The sequence below is a fragment of the Haliotis cracherodii genome, unplaced genomic scaffold (genome assembly GCF_022045235.1).
Source record: "Haliotis cracherodii isolate W230 unplaced genomic scaffold, xgHalCrac1.p SCAF_3, whole genome shotgun sequence".
NCBI lineage: Eukaryota > Metazoa > Mollusca > Gastropoda > Lepetellida > Haliotidae > Haliotis > Haliotis cracherodii.
In genome coordinates, this window is record NW_027266286.1 from 66,559,158 (window position 1) to 66,581,122 (window position 21,965).

The window sequence follows — 21,965 nt, forward strand, 5'->3', positions numbered from 1 at the left end:
GTAAAACCTCCTACCCAGTCTTTCAAGGAACAAGTAAAACCTCTTACCCAGCCTTACTAGGAAGAAGTAAAACCATCTTCCTGGTCTTACAAGGAACAAGTAAAACCTCCTACATAATCTTACTAGGAACAAGTAAAACCTCCTACATGGTGTTACTAGAAAGAAGTAAAACCTCCTACATGGTGTCACTACGAAGTCAAACCTCCAACCGAGTTTTACTAGGAAGAAGTAAAACCTCCTACCTGGTTTCACTAGGAATTGTAAAACCTCCTACCCAGTCTTACAAGGAAAAGTAAAACCTCCTACCTGATCTTACTAGGAATTGTAAAACCTCCTACCCAGTCTTACAAGGAAAAGTAAAACCTACCTGGTCTTACTAGGAATATGTAAAACCTCCTACCCAGTCTTACAAGGAAAAGTAAAACCTCCTACCTGGTCTTACAATGAACAGGTAAAACCTCCTTAGAGGTTGTTATGAAGAAACCAGTATTCGTAATAGGGTTAAAAAGGTGACAGTGTAACATCCTCACTTATCCAGGGTATCACATCATTATCGAGGATGACATGGAACCTACTTCTGCGTACAGTCTCACACTGCTGATACATTTATACTTGTTGTGTTTACATCATACTCTGTCAAACACTGTAAGAAATTCCATATTTACACTGCTGTGCAATGTTCTACCTATAAACCTTTTCCTACCTATGACCGTGCTATTCATCTACATTCACTGTGTTCCCAGCATGTGTCTCATTAGTTTTAGGTACCTGCAGTATGACAACCCTGAACACACAGTGAGTGAGTGAGTGAGTTGGGTTTAACGCCGCTTTTAACAGTATTCCAGTTATATCACAACATGTCAACTTTATGTGGGAGGAAAGCCCAAAGTGATGCAGGTCTCAGACATTTTAAGATACTACTTTGCTGAAACCCATGAGCATGGATATGGTGCTGACAAACCTAGAAACAAAATTGTGGTGAACCAGGATTCCAACACACATTCATATAGGTTTTTAGGGTGCCCAAGGGACACAACTCTGCACAGCAAATTGCTGGGCCTCGGACAAATGGGCCACCTGGGCCCCTAAACACACACAGAGTAGGTTTCTCTGCTTCGCATGCGGCACCTAGTAAGACCTTGACCTTGACCTTGACGGGGACATGAGATCGAAGACAGTTCCTTCAGGCTTTGATGAAAAGAAATAATTTCTTGCAAACTATCGGCTAACCCCTTCTCAAGGGAAAAAGACCAAAATGAAAACACAGAGTGTCGATAGAGTATTAGTTAGTGCGTGCAGATTAAGAAAATATCTGTTTTGCAATAATCAGTTAATATGTTAATACATCTGACTAAGGGTGTGCCGTATTTCAGAAGACGACACAATTTTTAAATGTTTAAATGTTTTGGTTAAATAATTATTTTGAGGTCAAATTAAAAATATGCATATAGTTTTAAAAAAATAATTTCAAATGGAATAAAAATGTTTGGGTAGGTTACTTAAGTTTGAAAAGATTTATGGTTATTCTCTGGACAATGTAGGATATATACTAATATTAAAGCAACATGTCAATCAGGGCTGGGACGGATAACTCGGGTACTCAGGTCAAGTTTGTACCGAGTAGGACGTGGGTACCCACACGACTGCGAGGACCCATGGTTAGGCACGTGATATATTGTGTAATGTCAAGCAAGCATTTGTTCTAATTTACATATGATTGAATAAAGATAAAGCTTCAGTCAATTTCAGTGTATGCAGGACCAGATCGTTTCATACATGTATGTGAACACTTTTGCCAGTGCTCTGGTAAAACAAGCTCTGGTAAAACAATTCCCAAGCGGACATTTTGTACCCAACTCTTCAGGCCTATGGTGGGTACCCGGGTAGGGTCAGATAATGGGGGTTTGGGTACCCAGGTAGGGTCGAGTAATTGAGGGGTAGGGTCGGGTACCCCGGGTAAGGTAGGGTAATAGAGGCTCGGATACCCAGGTCGTAAATTTGGACTCGTCCCAGTCCCACTGTCCATGTATTTACATCTGGGAGAGGTGTCCTGTGTACTAAGTGTTTGAGGGGTGGTCAGGTAGCCTAATGGTTCAAGCGTTCGCTCACCCAGCCTAAGACGCGAGTTTGATTCCCAACATGTGTACAATGTGTGAAGCCCATTTCTGGTGTCCCATGTGGTATTGATGGAATATTGCTAAAAGTTTCGTAAAACCATACTCGCCATACTAAGTGTTTGCAGTGACACTACATTTAAATCACATGGTCAATTATTATTTGTTACTTCTTGTTCAACTTTTGTAGTTACATACATATTCCTTACATCCATCACAGGTAGAATGGCAAATAGAAATATATTAATAGAAATACATTTTAAAAATCCTTTCCACTTAATTATAATATCCAACTGTTAATAAACTTTTTTTTATTTCTGCCGTTTATCAGAGCACCTACCTTACAAAGGTCGCACAGTGAAAAGTGTATATCCCATACATCAGCTGTCGACATAAGGTAATTTTGTACAACAATTACACTCCTCCACGAATCAGTGCACCTGTCACAATGCCTCACCTGGCCTACATCGTTACAGGTGTTAGAGAAGGTGTACAGGTATGTTATTGACTAGACAGCTGATATACAGTTGATCCCAATATCCCAGGGCAAAACGAAGGCTATCATCTCATAACAGGAATATGTACATTTAATATCGACCTGCTTGGAGGTCTGTGCTCTGCTCTACTTATCATAACAATGTTTGTAGACAATGAATTGAACTGTATGTGCCATTGATTGATACAAAACCTATGATACGCCCTCTGGATAACATTTAGCATGATTACTGAAGCAAAACAAACATCATCACATTTTATTATCAGGATCAAGTTGACATCCCATTTGTATAAAACGTGATAAATATGTAATAAATCATGTGAATTAATATATTTTTTTCAATAGTGAGTGAATGAGTATGGTTTTACACTGGTTTTAGCAATATTCCAGCAATATCACGGCAGGGGACACCAGAAAATGGGCTTCACACATTGTACTCATGTCGGGAATTGAACCCGGGTCTTCAGCGTGACGAGAGAATGCTTTGACCACTAGGCTATCTGACCGCCCCTTTTTTTCAATAAATGAAATTCACGACAATCTATTCATAATGATCATGATGACAGGAGAAAATATGATATAAGAGCCAATTCTGCTTCACAAAAAAAACATACATTTTTTTATACCTTATACTTGTCATTATCGACCAAATATAAAAAATTATATAAAAAATTATAACAAATAAATGTAATTCTTCAAATACCTTCAACTTGTGAATGTACACGTCCAAACCAACAGTTGATGACGGTTGAATGACTAACATAACAAGGCAACAAACTCCTCGTGATTAGAACCATTATGTAGCAAATTATTTTTAACATATTCTTATACAGATTTTTTTTTTCTATAATAGCATCATTGGCATGATTAATACATATGAATTCTCATTACCATATAATTACAAAATTGCTTCCTAGGGCTTGTCACTATAATATCTATTAAAATGAGTGAGTGAGTGAAAATGGCATTACCTCCCTTGAGCATTCTTTCAACTATAGTGAGTGAGTTGGGTTTAACATCGCTTTTAACAGTATTCCACCTATATCATGGCGTGTCAGCTTAATGTAGGAGGAAAGCCCGAATTGATGCAGGTCTCAGACGTTTACCACCTCGGTAAAACCCACGAGCACGGGTATGGTGTTGACAAACCTAGAAACATAATCGGGAAGAACCGGGATTCGAACCCACAATCATAGGTTTCTGGCGTGCCCAAGAGACGCAACTCTGCACAGCGAATCGCGGCACCTTAGACGACTGGGCCACCCGTGCCCCCCTTTCAACTATATCACATACATCTTTGGTATAACATCCAATCACAAGGGAGCTCCACTGCCAATTAAATGATTTCCTTGTGGGAATACCTGTTTGGAATAGATCCCCAGTAACCTATGAGGTTGTATGAGATGACCAAATGGAAGACATTGCTTCCTTGGTTGATGGCATGTCGTGCCGACATTGTGGATCGCTGCTCAAAATGTCAATCAATGGATTGTCTGGTCCAGACTTGATTATCTACAAGCAGATGTCAAATAGCCATAATATCGCTGAGTGAGGCATTAGAAAACAAACAAAATTAAATAATGATGAACATACACATACTGGAAATGTAATTTAATACGAGTTTACTGCTAATGATTTTTATAGAGATGTATGCAGTTATAACAATATATCTTTTTTAAGTGAGAAAAGCAATTTGGCCTTCTTCAATGTCAGAATTTTTGTGGTGTACAACCTGCATGTTATCAACATGATATACTCACCGCCAAAAGAAACACGTACCATAGAACATATAGAGAAGTATGTATGCGAAGATGAGATGTGTACCACTGTGTACCACTTAATGAGAAAACTAACAATCAGTCAAGTGTAACCACGGAGTGTCTTATTCACCATTCCCCTCACATCAAGTGTCACCCAACCCACTCACAGCTCACCATTCCCTTACATCAAGTGTCACCCAACTCACAGCTCACCATTCCCCTCACATCAAGTGTCACCCAACTCACTCACAGCTCACCATTCCCCACACATCAAGTGTCATTCAACTCACACCTCACCATTCCCTCACATCAAGTGTCACCAACTCACACCTCACCATTCCCCACACATCAAGTGTCACCAACTCACAGCTCACCATTCCCCTCACATCAAGTGTCATCCAACTAACAGCTCACCATTCCCCACACATCAAGTGTCACCAACTCACACCTCACCATTCCCCACACATCAAGTGTCATCCAACTAACAGCTCACCATTCCCCACACATCAAGTGTCACCAACTCACACCTCACCATTCCCCACACATCAAGTGTCACCCAACTCACTCACAGCTCACCATTCCCCACACATCAAGTGTCATCCAACTCACACCTCACCATTCCCTCACATCAAGTGTCACCAACTCACACCTCACCATTCCCCACACATCAAGTGTCACCAACTCACACCTCACCATTCCCCTCACATCAAGTGTCATCCAACTAACAGCTCACCATTCCCCACACATCAAGTGTCACCAACTCACACCTCACCATTCCCCACACATCAAGTGTCATCCAACTAACAGCTCACCATTCCCCACACATCAAGTGTCACCAACTCACACCTCACCATTCCCCACACATCAAGTGTCACCAACTCACACCTCACCATTCCCCACACATCAAGTGTCATCCAACTCACAGCTCACCATTCCCCTCACATCAAGTGTCATCCAACTCACTCACACCTCACCATTCCCCTCACATCAAGTGTCACCAACCCACACCTCACCATTCCCCTCACATCAAGTGTCACCAACTCACAGCTCACCATTCCCCACACATCAAGTGTCATCCACTCACAGCTCACCATTCCCCACACATCAAGTGTCATCCAACTCACAGCTCACCATTCCCACACATCAAGTGTCACCAACTCACACCTCACCATTCCCCTCACATCAAGTGTCATCCAACTCACAGCTCACCATTCCCCACACATCAAGTGTCATCCAACTCACAGCTCACCATTCCCACACATCAAGTGTCACCAACTCACAGCTCACCATTCCCCTCACATCAAGTATCGCACACTCACACCTCACCATTCCCCACACATCAAGTGTCACCAACTCACAGCTCACCATTCCCCTAACATCAAGTGTCACCCAACTCACACCTCACCATTCCCACACATCAAGTGTCATCCACTCATAGCTCACCATTCCCCTAACATCAAGTGTCATCCACTCACAGCTCACCATTCCCTTCACATCAAGTGTCACCAACTCACAGCTCACCATTCCCCTAACATCAAGTGTCATCCACTCACAGCTCACCATTCCCCTCACATCAAGTGTCATCCAACTCACAGCTCACCATTCCCCTAACATCAAGTGTCATCCACTCACAGCTCACCATTCCCCACACATCAAGTGTCACCCAACTCACACCTCACCATTCCCCACACATCAAGTGTCACCCAACCCACACCTCACCATTCCCCTCACATCAAGTGTCACCCAACTCACACCTCACCATTCCCCTCACATCAAGTGTCACCCAACTAACAGCTCACCATTCCCTCACATCAAGTGTCATCCAACTAACAGCTCACCATTCCCCTCACATCAAGTGTCACCCAACTCACAGCTCACCATTCCCCACACATCAAGAGTCACCCAACCCACAGCTCACCATTCCCCACACATCAAGTGTCGCACACTCACACCTCACCATTCCCCACACATCAAGTGTCACCAACTCACAGCTCACCATTCCCAACACATCAAGTGTCATCCACTCACACCTCACCATTCCCCACACATCAAGTGTCATCCAACTCACAGCTCACCATTCCCCTTACATCAAGTGTCACCCAACTCACTGCTAACCATTCCCCTCACATCAAGTGTCACCCAACTCACACCTCACCATTCCCCACACATCAAGTGTCATCCAACTCACAGCTCACCATTCCCCTCACATCAAGTGTCACCCAACCCACACCTCACCGTTCCCCTCACATCAAGTGTCACCAAACTCACACCTCACCATTCCCCTCACATCAAGTGTCACCAAACCCAAACCTCACCATTCCCCTCACATCAAGTGTCACCCAACCCACACCTCACCATTCCCCTCACATCAAGTGTCACCAAACTCACACCTCACCATTCCCCTCACATCAAGTGTCACCAACTCACAGCTCACCATTCCCTTCACATCAAGTGTCACCCAACCCACACCTCACCGTTCCCCTCACATCAAGTGTCACCAACTCACAGCTCACCATTCCCCTCACATCAAGTGTCACCAACTCACAGCTCACCATTCCCCTCACATCAAGTGTCACCCAACCCACAGCTCACCGTTCCCCTCACATCAAGTGTCATCCACTCACAGCTCACCATTCCCAACACATCAAGTGTCACCCAACCCACAGCTCACCATTCCCCACACATCAAGTGTCACCCAACTCACAGCTCACCATTCCCCACACATCAAGTGTCACCCAACTCACACCTCACCATTCCCCACACATCAAGTGTCACCCAACTCACACCTCACCATTCCCCTGACATCAAGTGTCACCCAACCCACAGCTCACCATTCCCCTGACATCAAGTGTCACCCAACCCACAGCTCACCATTCCCCACACATCAAGTGTCACCCAACCCACAGCTCACCATTCCCCTGACATCAAGTGTCACCAACTCACACCTCACCATTCCCCTCACATCAAGTGTCACCAACTCACTCACAGCTCATGAGAGTACAACCCAACCCATTCACTGGAATGAAGCACCATATAAATTGAACACAAACATTCTCGTAACAGTTTTACAGTACTATGATTAATTGCCAATTAACAGTCAGTTAGTGTAACCAATCATTGTGGTGCTGACACAGATGTTTGGCAATGGGCTTGAGGGATACACCCAGCCTACACATTCTTCATGAATGTCACTGGTGCGAACTCTGACACTCTTCATGACAACAGCTGTGACAGTGACAGTACATGTATTGATTTGTTTTCAGCTCAGTGACATTTGACAATTCACTTCATTTATGTCAGTGGAAATATTTCCATAGTAATATTTGAAATAGCACATTCAACAATGGGTAATAGTCGATGTTATCAACAAAACAACATAAGAAATTTCATCATTGGTGAATTCTGTATGAAATCCATCATCAGACACTAGGCTGCACTGATGGTTTAGAGGCATCCTGTGATAAAGCACACTTTTTGAGTTACCGAAATCGACGTAAAATTAGAAATAGGGGGCTCTTATTAGAATATTATTTTAGTGGAAAAAAAACAGAGTTAAAAGATAAATTCCGTGGTTTATGCTAACAGCCTGAAATGTTTATGTACGACAGATATATTTTTCCAGAATTTAATTAAGTGTGTATATAACACACGCGTGCGTTTTATACGTGAATTTATAAGTCTTGTGTACATTGATCAATCGGAAGGGGTTCTAATTAGGATTGTTCACTGGCCAATATATTAGCAAATATCGCCGGGGCCGCTTATTAGAGCGGGGCGCTTATTACGTCGAATACGGTATGTCATAATGGTCTGATGTCATGACGCTGTTCAATTTACCTCCCTGTGATCTACGTATCCTTGGTAATATCGTTCTCTCATTACTGTCAAGCAAGATGGCTCATCTGTTATCGGTGAAATAGTTTCATTAAACTTGTCCAATATTTGAATAGTATTACCTGGAAAGAAATATGGCAAAATGATGTGAACCATTCCTCATGCTGATGGGTCTCGTCCACGTGCGTTAACTATAATAATTCAGGGCAAAACTATTCTTTATTACACTACACATACGGGTAGAGCAAACTTTCTTTCTTAAACAATGTTTACTGGTCCATGAGATATTTGATAATAGATGCAAGAGTGAATGTAAATGCATCATTCATCATGCTCGTACTAGTGCTAGCTAACTGAGATACCATGCCACAGCTTAACGTGAATACCCCACTCAGTATACTGATTTCGAGCCGACCAGTCCTTGTTTTAGCCCTTAATGCCAAGCGCCAGACAGGGTAATAACAAGTACCATCTTCTAACGTCTGTTGGTATGACGCTGCTGGGGGTGAAACCCCCGACCTTCCCCTCTCCGGATGGACGCTCTACCACTAGACCACAGAGGAGGTCAGTGGCAATATGCTGTGCAGAGTTGCGTACCTTGGGCACAACAGAAACCTATGATCATGGGTTCCATACAAAAAAAAGTGTTCAGGCCCTCCTATTGTTGATGATTCATGTGTAAAAGGTGCTCATGCTATTGAAAATGAATTGAAATATACTATTTTCTCATGTAGGTTGCAAGCTACAGTGAGTTTTGACAGAGAGACCTAGTTACCAGTATATAGTAGCTCATTCAAAATGACTGACTGACTGACTGACTGAGTATGGTTTTACGCTGCTTTTAGCAATATTCCAGCAATATCACGGCGAGGGACTCATTCTAAATGAGCCAAAATACATGGCATAAGGTGTTTAAATGTCTCTATCATTTTTTGTGTTAGAAAATCCCATGGATATGACCACTGAAATCACATGGCCCAAAAATGAATAAGAAAGCTAAACATTACTTACAGGTAAAGAAATATCTGGCCTCCAGAGCCTGGAATGTTTTCAAATCACATCATGAAAAGCACCGAAACTATAATTACAATGTTAAAGTCCTTGACATCCGTTTACAAATGATATTGTGGAAACAGATGAAGCTGATCAGTGGCTGCGTCCAGGGTGTGGATCTACATGTGTGTGTATGTGTGTGTGTGTGTGTGAGTGTGTTACACATGGGCAGTCACACATGACAGACACTTACAGGACGACTGACACACAATAACCTAAACACAATACAGACCCTAGGAACACTGGCACAGGAATACTTTATGCCGACTCTGACTCAGCAGGTCAGGTGATTTGGGAGGCCGGGGCATGGGGTGTACTATGTAGGCACTGTTCAAAATTCAGCCTGAAATTAATGGGGTCGTTGTCAGAATCCTAATATTAAAAGTTACAATATTAGAGGGTCTGTACATTTCAATACTGCACACATCTAAAAATAGTGTTTTTTCCAACTGATCTTTATCACATTGTATAATCCTGATTTATCTTAATGATTCGTAACACATTGTCGACCTGTTTTGTCAAATTGATCTTTAACACATTGTTGTCCTGTATTGTCTAATTGCTTTTTAACACATTGTCGTCCTGTTTTGTTTCACTGATCGTAAACAAATTGTCATCCCATTTTGTCTAACTGAACTTTAACACAATATATCTTTCCAGTTTGTCTTACTGATATTTAACTATCGATATCCTTATTCTGTGTCTCGATCTAACAATGTGTCAGATCCTTTTCTTTTCTATAACTTACGCATGTTCTTTCTTGAAAAAGCTTTTCATATTTTACTGATAGGTCAAAGTTCCAAGATTCTGGAGAATGAAGTAAAACAATGTCTTGTGTTGCCTAAGGCAGGGTCTGGTCAATCACAAGAAAAACACACACATTCAAGACATCAGTTTGAAATGACTTGATAATGGAGCCTTTGGTACTTTTCACCAACGTGGTCTCGACACAAACATAAACAGATGTCATTAGGAGTGAGTGAGTGAGTGAGTGAGTGAGTGAGTTTGGTTTTTACGCCGCTTTTAGCAATATTCCAGCAATATCACGGCAGGGTCACCAGAAATGGGCTTCACACATTGTACCCATGTCAGAAATCGAACCCGGGTCTTCGGCGTGACGAGCGAACGCTTTAACCACTAGTCTACCTGACCGCCCCTGATGTCATAAGGAAAGCTATGTATGCTTGGCCCGATCCACAAATTTTCACAGCCATACGAAAATATCAAGGTTTTTTTAGGAATAAAAGTCAATGAATCAATGGGAATTAAGTGATACCATATTCTAGCAAACAAATTGGACAGTGTATTTCAGCATTAAACTAGTCCTTATGAATCTCAACAATTCTTCAACTGACAGGACATTGTTGTTGTTGTTGCTGTTGCTGTTATTGTTGTTGTTGCTGTTGTTGCACCCTGCGTAAGTCACAGCATGAGTACAAGTAAACCACAATCCTGTGCATTCATAAAACCTACAACACAGTTGATGTATCCGAGATAAGTACACAGTGTCATTCAAATCCACTGACCCACATTATCCCATTTCGACAGCATCCCCCCAAGCGCAATTGTATACTTAAATGATATGATATCTATCAACTTACTGATAAATACAAAACTAATTTGAACTGACTGACACTTTCACCAGTGTGGAGACCCAGTCATGTACAAGTGTGAGGCAAGTTTTGACCATCAGTCCGACTTACATCCACGGTCGATTAGGCAGGGCACTGCTACCACCTATATACACAGTATGCACAGCAAGGTATTCATGAGGTTTACAAACTCTTCTTTCTTAAATACCACACATACCCGTTGCAGAATGCTAAACTGCTTGGATGACAAATATGAGAGAGTGAGTATCGTCATACACCACTTTTGGCAAGAGTCCATCAACATCACGACGGGAACACCAGAAATGGGCTTCACACAATTTACCCATATGGGAAATAGATCGGGGCCTTCAGTGTGACGGGTGAACGCTTTTATCACTAAACTTCCCCACCGGCCCTACAAACATGTTTGTTTGTTTGTTGTTTAATGCAGCACTCAGCAATATTCCAGATATATGATGGCGGTCTGTAAATCATCGAGTCTGGACCAGACAATCCAGTGATTGACGTCATGAGCATTAATCCACGCAATTGGGATACGATGACATGCATCACAAGTCAGCAACCCTTACCACCCAATCCCCTTAGTCGCTTCTTACGACAACCATGGTCACCTTTTACGGCAAGCATGGGTTGTGGAAGACCTATTCTACCCCAGATCTTCACAGGCACCCTGAAGGGTACCATATGTAACCTTTTCACAAACGGCTTGAGTACAGGTTTGTGATGCAAAACCTACCACGATGCTTACTCCATTACCATATACAGGAAACACAATTTAATCAGTAAATCATCATGTCCAGTGATGCTTTATCTCAAATATCAAATTTGTATTGACCAAGTTTAATTGTTATGATCTGTTCGTTTCCCTGAATTTGCTGAAGGGATATGATGTAATTTCTTTCTGCGGAAGACAAACACGTTTTTATTGCAAATGTAGGGATTGTGTATGCACTGGTGACGTGCTTCATTCTGATTTCGCTTTATAGATGGAGTATATATTTTAGCATTGATTTTGAAGGTTTGTACAGGGGGGTCGGGTTACACGTGGGGTCGCTTTACAGTCGGCAATAAACAGTAATTGTTTGTTTTGTGATGACAGATATAGTACTGATGTCCGCAGGAAGAGAAATCCATTGCAAAGTATTTCAGTCTCTTTAAAATCAGGTTTTTTACTCTGATACCTCCCTGTGCTAAGATCTGAAGACACCTTTATAGAAGTACTTAGGCTATGTGCTACTTTCAGTCTTCCAACCTTTTAGTAAGGCTTGCTGATTATCTTTAACTATACAACTAGGATGCATTATGTCCCTTGTCCCAGACACGCGCAAAGCCCCGAGGTCGATTAGGGTGAGAGGTGAGCGAGCCTAAGTTCCCAGTTTTGCATCGTCACTTAAAGCACACCGCCTTAAGGCCCACATGCTATAAGTCATTATACACAATATACATTCCAAGAATTCCTTGGTCCTTGTATCAATTGCTTTCTACCAAACATAAGTAAATAAGCCATTACAGAAGTAAAGGTTCACGTCATATAAACCGCTATCATCTTAGATTGACACGCGCATCAATCTAACATTTGATACCTTTACAGTTCAAAAATAAAACCTCAGGAGTTACGTTAGAGAAGTAAAACCCCCAAACAGGTGATACTTATGATTTAAAGTTAAACCTTAGGTCTTACTTGAGAGAAGTAAAACCACAAAGCAGGTCTAACTTATGATTCAAAGTAAAACCATAGGTCTTACTTGAGAGAAGTAAAACCTCCTCACAGCTGGACTTACTTATGATTCAAAGTAAAACCTTATGTCTTACTCGAGTGAGGTAAAAACCTCAAAACAGGTCTTATTTATGATTCAAGGTAAAATCTTAGGTCTTACTTGAGAGAAGTAAAACCTCAAAACAGGTCTTATTTATGATTCAAAGTAAAACCTTAGGTCTTACTTGAGAGAAGTAAAACCTCAAAACAGGTCCTACTTATGATTCAAAGTAAAACCTTAGGTCTTACTTGAGAGAAGTAAAACCTCAAAGCAGGTCTTATTTATGATTCAAAGTAAAACCTTAGGTCTTATTTATGATTCAAAGTAAAACCTTAGGTCTTACTCGAGAGAAGTAAAACATCAAAGCAGGACTTACTCGAAAGTAAAACCTCCCCATGTATATTAGGTCACTTTCAGCTTTCAACATGATTGAGTCCAAGTACTTGGTGAAAGGAGAAAAACCTGTATAGAACAATATGATGACATCACTGGGGGTTTATAGCGTTTGTTGTCGTTACTAACTGACATTTGATAACCTCTATCACCCTCTGTCATTATACAGTCATGTTTCGTGTGAGGTGAATACCGGCAGCCTGTGTAATGTGATCGCCTTTAATATGGACCACGTGCTGATAAAACACACATCGATCTACAGCCACAGCACGAAATGAAAAAATGCATGCATTCCTGCATGGAAAAATGAGTTGATATTACAACACAAGCACATTCTTTCCCACAGGTATATCACTGTAAAAGAAACATACCATATGAACTGACTTAATCATCTGTTCTGTAACACAGCTGTAATCAGTAGAGGACGTAACGTGTACGTGACACGGGTCTCCCATCTCTCGTACATGTGACAACCTGAGAGGGGTCACTCGTATGCGTGACGGTCTGTCAGTGGACCATGGTAATACTCGCAAATCATGCCTGAATATACACATTCACTCCATAACCTACAATGTGTTTTGTTTGCTTTATAAGTAAGATAGCATGAGCTCAACTGGTTCATCTTGTCTACAAACTTAGCATTCCCTACGATACAACTGATTGATAGAAGAGACTCACATAAGAGACATGGTAAACATGAATGGAACTCTACAAACATGTTGGATTATAAAAAGAATGTGTTAAATACATAAACTGACGCAGAGACTGAATGTTATTAAAAGCATTGCTTGGTAATCTTTAAGAATAGGAATTGTTTGTGTTGCAATACATTATATTGAAAGCCAAATAAAGATCACACTGTACATTTTTTGTTGTAGTATTTCTTGGAAACACAAAATGTGATGACATGTGATATTGCTATTCATTTTAACAGAAAAAAATTAACCTAAAGCTTGGATTGTGCTGACATAATTGTACCAGAGATGATAGACTAATGTTTCATCTCTAAAAACATATAATTATGATAGAAACAAGCAACTACATTTATACTGAAAAAATGTCCAAGTCAACATGTGGAAAATCTAGTCTTGCTTCATTTAGAGATATAGTTTTCAGTAAGGCTGCTGGCAGTAAATAATATGGTTCAGGGGCTGTGAGACAGACAAAAGGCTTCATGTGTTCGTGTTTGTTTTGTTGGGTTCATTGTTTGACGCAGCACTCAGCAATATTCCAGCTATATGGTGGCGGTCTGTAAGTTATCGTGTCTGGAGCAGACAATCCAATGATTGACATAATGAGCATTGATCCACGCAATTGTGATACGATGACATGCATCAACCAAGTCAGCGAGCCTGCCCAACCGATCCCGCTAGTCGCCTTTTACGGCAAGCATGGGTTGCTAAAGACCTATTCTACCTGGGATCTTCATGGGCCTCATGTGTTCATAGAGAATACCCTATTGCTAAGGAAGAATATACATGTACTGGATGGACCCATGTATGCAATGGCAATTGATCAATTAATTGTGTTGCAGCAAAAAGGCATATGAACATGGGAACTGTTAGTTACTTGCTATAATGTTGGAAAGGGTAGTTATAGAGGGAAGGGCCATGAAAGTTGACATCGGCTTGGTCATTATGTTGTTATGTTTGTATATAAATCCTATCTCATTGCCTTTGTCCTACCGGGTACCCATTTACTGCTCACTCCATTGAAACCCTAGAAACTCCCAGGAGTCAAGTCTATTGACAAAAGCCATGTTGGGATATCTTAAGTACCGTATTCGACGTAATAAGCGCCCGGCTATAATAAGCGCCCACGGCGATATTTGCTAATATATTGGCTAGTGAACAAGACCAATTTGCATCCCTTCCGATTGATTAATGTACAAAAGACTTATTTATTCGCGTATGATACGCACTCGTGTGTTATATACACCCTTAATTATGGGCAATTAAAATCTGGAAAAATATATCTGTCGCACATAAACACTTCAGGCTGTCAGCATAAACCACGAAAGTTATCTTTCATCTATGTTTTTTGTTCACCAAAATAATATTCTAATAAGAGCCCCCTATATCTAATTTTGAGAGCGCCCCGGGCGCTTATTACGTCGAATACGGTAATACATCTACCATGTACCCATTTACTGCAGGTAGTCAGACAACATGCACTGACTGGGTGGTAGAGTGCTAGGAAGCCCTTGTGTGAGTGAGTGAGTATGGTTTTACGCCGCTTTAAGCAATATTCCAGCAATATCACGGCGGGGGACACCGGAAATGGGCTTCACACATTGTACCCATGTCGGGAATCGAACCCGGATCTTCGGCGTGACAAGCGAACGCTAGGAAGTCCTTGAACTCTCAGGAGTGGTGCCAATAGTTGTGAGGTGGCTGTCCTCCGCACGAGTGAGTTAGGTTTAACGCCACTTTTATTATTATTAATAGCATTCCAGTTATATCATGGCATGTCAGATTAATGTGGGAGGCAAGCTAGAAGTGATGCAGGTCTCAGGCCTTTATCATAAACCCATGAGCACAGGTGTGGAGTTGACAAACCTTGAGGTGAGGTGAGGTGAAATGGGGTGTGTCCACGATTACTGCACTTACATAGCAATGCGCATGCATGTGCGTGTGGCCGCTTGTACTAGTCCAGACTGACCAGTCCTTGTTTTAGCCCCTTAATGCCTAGTGCCAGACAGGGTAACAACAAGTACCATCTTTAAACGTCTTTTGGTATAACGCTCTGCCACTAGACCACGGAGGCAGTCGACAAACCTAGAAACATAATCAGGGCCAATCGAGTTTCGAACCCACAATCATAGGTTTCTGGGGTATAGAAAGTAGGCAACTCTGCCCAGCGACTTGCAGTGACACAGACGACTGAACAACCCATGCCCCCTCTTCCGCAGGAACAGGCTCCTACCAACTATACGTATTATCTGCTGAGGTGCTCCAGGTCAACTTGCCTGATAACAATATTAAATGAACATTATTGAGCGTTGTGATTACTGGTTAAACTAAATCTTGAAATTAATTATGCATCTGACCGTATCGCAACAAATTTTCACACACCTTAACGAATACACTTTGATAATCCACTTCTTGTTAATCCAAAACCTATAGATTGAAATGTGACTATGACAGTAAAAGATGGACTCCCAAGGTGAACACGCCACTGAACGATCTAAATAATAAAGACATCAACTTCTGGAAATGAAGAGTCGAAATAAAGAAACTCTGAATTTGCTGAACTCACGGCTGAATACACAAACTGTGATAGCAATTGAAGCACTGGTCTTTTTGCCATTTCCATGCAACCAGGCTTCTGATTAATAGGGTGAGAGAAACTGGGTCTCAATTATTTATCATTTTGGATTGTATGATCATGTGTTACCATCAGTTAATATTTCTAAATTCTCAGTTGTATTTCATGTGGGAAAACAAATGACAAACTATGACATATATTACCCTGCCACATGCATATGGATCTGAAATTATGCACCAGGAACTCCCAACAGAGTTGTCAGAAAAATTGATAAATGGACTATGTTCCAAAAAGATGGCATTATGCAAAAAAGGGTACTTGTTGCGAATAAGGCGACACATTTATTTCTTTTGTTTCACGGGCGGCTGCCCACTACTGAAAAGCTGCTGGAAAAGAAATAAATTGCACATAAAAATATTTATATTTATTGTCTCCCACTAGTAATATAGACCCTCTTAAACATTATTAAATGTTATATACAAATTCCATGTCTACATCACTATCAGTGATTCAAGAAGCCAGCTGCAGTTTTAACTTAATGGCAGGATGACTTTCATATAAATAAATAAATGATTGATATAGCTAATTGTTTTTAACTTGACCGACCTTGTGTGGAAAAGATCGAATAAATCAATGAAACATAAAATTAAAAAAGTGTCGTTTAATGAATATTAGTGATTGTACAGTCAATATTATTTCTGTTGACATTACACGGAGGGATATCACTGCACCCTTTGCCCTCGATGCCCCCCCAACATGATGCTGACAATCCAGTGATTGACATCATGAGTATCAGTCTACACAATTGGGATATGACAACATGCTCAAAGTCAGTGAATCTGGCCACCCGATCCTGTTAGTTGCTTCTTATGACAAGCATTGGTTGCTGAAGACCCATTTCCAAACTGGATCTTCATGGGGAACAAGCATGGGTTGCTGAAGACCATTTCCAAACTGGATCTTCATGGGTGAGACAAGCATGGGTTGCTGAAGACCATTTCCAAACTGGATCTTCATGGGGGAGACAAGCATGGGTTGCTGAAGACCATTTCCAAACTGGATCTTCATGGGTGAGACAAGCATGGGTTGCTGAAGACCATTTCCAAACTGGATCTTCATGGGGGAGACAAGCATGGGTTGCTGAAGACCATTTCCAAACTGGATCTTCATGGGGAACAAGCATGGGTTGCTGAAGACCATTTCCAAACTGGATCTTCACGGGTAAGACAAGCATGGGTTGCTGAAGACCATTTCCAAACTGGATCTTCAAGGGTGAGACAAGCATGGGTTGCTGAAGACCATTTCCAAACTGGATCTTCATGGGGAACAAGCATGGGTTGCTGAAGACCATTTCCAAACTGGATCTTCATGGGGGAGACAAGCATGGGTTGCTGAAGACCATTTCCAAACTGGATTTTCATGGATGAGACAAGCATGGGTTGCTGAAGACCATTTCCAAACTGGATCTTCATGGGGAACAAGCATGGGTTGCTGAAGACCATTTCCAAACTGGATCATCACGGGTGAGACAAGCATGGGTTGCTGAAGACCATTTCCAAACTGGATCTTCATGGGGGAGACAAGCATGGGTTGCTGAAGACCATTTCCAAACTGGATCTTCATGGGTGAGACAAGCATGGGTTGCTGAAGACCATTTCCAAACTGGATCTTCATGGGGGAGACAAGCATGGGTTGCTGAAGACCATTTCCAAACTGGATCTTCATGGGGAACAAGCATGGGTTGCTGAAGACCATTTCCAAACTGGATCTTCACGGGTAAGACAAGCATGGGTTGCTGAAGACCATTTCCAAACTGGATCTTCAAGGGTGAGACAAACATGGGTTGCTGAAGACCATTTCCAAACTGGATCTTCATGGGGAACAAGCATGGGTTGCTGAAGACCATTTCCAAACTGGATCTTCATGGGGGAGACAAGCATGGGTTGCTGAAGACCATTTCCAAACTGGATTTTCATGGATGAGACAAGCATGGGTTGCTGAAGACCATTTCCAAACTGGATCTTCATGGGGAACAAGCATGGGTTGCTGAAGACCATTTCCAAACTGGATCTTCATAGGGTGATACAAGCATGGGTTGCTGAAGACCATTTCCAAACTGGATCTTCATGGGGAACAAGCATGGGTTGCTGAAGACCATTTCCAAACTGGATCTTCATGGGGAACGAGCATGCGTTGCTGAAGATCATTTCCAAACTGCAGCTTAATGGGGGAGACAAGCATGGGTTGCTGAAGACCATTTCCACAAACTGGATCTTCAGGCCAATTCTGACCTGGATCTTCACGGGGGAGACAAGCATGGGTTGCTGCAGGCCAATTCTGACCTGGATCTTCATGGGGGAGACAAGCATGGGTTGCTGCAGACCAATTCTGACCTGGATCTTCACGGGGGAGACAAGCATGGGTTGCTGCAGACCAATTCTGACCTGGATCTTCACAGGGGAGACAAGCATGGGTTGCCGCAGACCAATTCTGACCTGGATCTTCATGGGGGAGACAAGCATGGGTTGCTGCAGGCTAATTCGGACCTGGATCTTCACGGGGGAGACAAGCATGGGTTGCTGCAGACCAATTCTGACCTGGATCTTCACAGGGGAGACAAGCATGGGTTGCCGCAGACCAATTCTGACCTGGATCTTCATGGGGGAGACAAGCATGGGTTGCTGAAGACCAATTCTGACCTGGATCTTCATGGGGGAGACAAGCATGGGTTGCTGCAGGCTAATTCGGACCTGGATCTTCACGGGACACACAATCAAACAAGTCAGTGAGGCTGACCTGAGCCATTAAGGAGTGCTTGGTCGTTGGGGTGTGTCACATTACAATCTTGTTCCCAGGAGTGGATACCATTGCATTTTCAGGTCTTGAATTTAATAACTGATAGTTTCCTAGTCACCAGAGATATTGTCCCATCACACTAATTAAAAAATGCAGAATTTCTGCTCTTTACAAAACTGGTATTTTATTTCAAAGGAGATTTTTAAAAACTTTTTTTATTAAACATGATTTTTTCATATATAGTTTAGTTGGAAAATACTGTTTAAATTGAAGAATTTGAGTTAATGTTTGAAATTTATCACATGAAGTATCATGCCCTTAAAATGAGAGTCTTGATCTTGTAGAAAATATGCCTCTACATGTGACATTGTGTAATGAACTGTTTCAAAAATGATTAATTTAGTTAAACAAATATACTTATGCCTTGATATAATGATGCTCATGGTGCTCATGGTGTCAATCACTGGATTATCTGGCCCAGACTCGATTATTTACAGACCACCATCATATAGCTGGAATATTGCTGAGTGCGGCGTTAAACAACAAACAATCAAATCAATTCATTTTACTCCTACAATTCATACATAGAAATTCTCCATACAGTAAACTATGTTTATAACAAACATGCGAACTGACCGGTAAAACAAACTTATTTTTAGTACCAACTGTACATATGGTTATAACGAACTACGGTTATTGCGAACTAAATATAGTGGTCCCTTTGAGTTCGTTTTAACCCTAGTTTACTGTATATATATTCATTGATAATTCCCTCCAATGATATTCATACAATAATATGCAGATTGTCTCGTGTACTACTCAGTCTGACGTGGTCACATGCACACAATGAAAAGAAATACCGCAAACAACAACTACTCCACTGTCTGTGATATAAGCAGATTATAACACATTATCGTTCAAGTAATCTGCCACTCCCAAGAGCGACTTACCTGACAAATGCTTTTCCCTGCATTACGTATCCAAACACTGATGACACTTCCTATGCTACCATCCCGCCACATGAATGATAAATAGTGGTTATCGATCTACATGCATCACGGCATGTAGGCTATGTACACTGTTGTATATCTGTATCTACATCGTTGTGTTGGACAGTCACCTGTCGCCTGCTCCCTGAAGCAACAGGTGCGTGCCAGGTTGTTCATCGTGTGGTCGGCACGCGATCATGACTGGTCCGTTCGTATGAAAATAGTCTCCAACTTACCATGTGTCTATGTATCCTGGCACAACTTCACCATACTGGATGGCACTGTGTTTATACTCCAGTTAGGTGACTCTTTAGATGACCCCGAGGTCAATATCGGCTTCCGTTCCCGTTGACAAACCAGATACACCCGTATACATACAGGCTGTTATCGTCGGCTGGACAGCGTTGCGCAGCCAATCGCTGCGTCGCAAAGTTATTCACCCGGTTTATAAAGAAAGTTTAATAGCCCACCCGTGTATTCCCCAGTGTAAATAGAGGCATGGCCTGCATAACAGTATGGATTTTCCCGTTGCATTAACTTTACGTAACACTAAGAAAGATATGTCGGTTTAATTTCGTGTGATTGTTATTTTAATAGTTACAGTAATTATTAGGCTTGTCGTAAGAGGCGACTTAGGGGATCGGGTGGTCAGGCTCGCTGACTTGGTTGATGCATGTCATCGTATCCCAATTGCATGGATCGATGCTCGATCAGTATATCTGTAGTGAACTGAAGAGGCTTATTCTTGCGATAGGGACATGACGGTCCAAATAGAGATTCCTCAGTAGATCCCATATCGCTCTCGCGAGAAGGTAGTCACCGAAACAATCTGTACTGGGTTATCTACTGATGAAGGAGTAAGTATATACTCCAAATCTTTATGTTCCTTATAATAAAGAAGTTAACATCCCTAAATTCTCTTCCTACGAGTTTCACTTCTAAATGCAATTCCAAGACTTGGATTATGTACAACAAAAGAACCAGTCGATCAGTCTAATCCATTAATCCGTAAAACAAACAACACAAGCAGCTTAACTCACCTTCCATTCGGTGGACTTGGTCTTCTATCCAGTCGGTTGTGTTTAACGCCGAATTTAACAGTATTCCAGTTTTATCACAGCGTGTGTCAGCTTAATGTGGGAGGAAGGTCCGACGTGAGGCAGGTCTCAGACGTTTACCACCAAGATCTATACATAAAGATTCAAAGTGACAAAACAGTCTCTACAAGTCTGTATGACAAGTGGGATGACTTCAACTTTCCCTTCATGTCCAACAATATTCTAGCAGCTCCAGCCTTTGGTGTCTACATTTCACAACTTTAGAGATACAATCGCGCATGCTCTTTCTACCAAGATTTCAAAGAGTGTCATACGACTCTTGCTCAGAAGTTGTGTGATCAAGGTCACAACATTCACTCAGTAAAGCTTTCAAAAAGGTTTATGGTTGACTTGTGGAGGACATTTCCAAATTTGACGCATCTGTGACAAGAATGATGTCCATTTCAATTCCCTATTTTGACTTGTACCATGTGTTCCCGTGTTTTCAGGTTAACTTGGCTTGCCTTTTGCCGGTTTGTGACGGGTAACACCGTTGGGGAACGATACGCTCACCTTTTCACGAACACCTGGTATCATTACTATTTGAAAGTGATTCATAAACACACACTGTTGATATCGTCGGAATCGTACAATCGACTATGCTTTCTGCAGAGATTTCTTTTGGATATGGAAAGGGTTTTGTCGCTTTATTTACACGTATTGCTGAATTAATTGGGTAATCAATTATGCGTATAGTGATGCATCGCCCGCGTCAACAACGTCATTTATGTATACAAGAAATAATAACGGTCCCAACACCGATCTCCGAGGGACGCCTGCTATGGGGGGCATAAAT

The 21,965-nt window shown here is 41.7% G+C and overlaps 2 protein-coding genes across 4 annotated transcripts in view; one reads left to right on the forward strand and one right to left on the reverse strand.

Annotated features, from left to right (window-relative positions):
* LOC139473859 (uncharacterized) overlaps window positions 1-20,456 on the reverse strand; it is a 122,732-nt gene extending 102,276 nt beyond the window's left edge. The window contains exon 1 of one of the 3 annotated variants that reach the window (XM_071256631.1): window positions 20,309-20,456. The gene's annotated coding sequence lies outside the window, so the exon portion shown is untranslated. Of the gene's footprint in view, window positions 1-3,313; window positions 3,352-9,215; window positions 9,303-20,308 lie in introns of those variants that run through there. The other 2 variants (XM_071256633.1, XM_071256632.1) reach the window with 2 other exon arrangements.
* LOC139475633 (uncharacterized) lies at window positions 2,563-7,212 on the forward strand. The gene is made up of 2 exons (XM_071258821.1): window positions 2,563-2,610; window positions 5,848-7,212. Exons 1-2 carry the CDS (start codon window positions 2,563-2,565, stop codon window positions 7,210-7,212), a joined length of 1,413 nt encoding a protein of 470 aa, XP_071114922.1.
* Window positions 20,457-21,965: the final 1,509 nt, after the last annotated feature.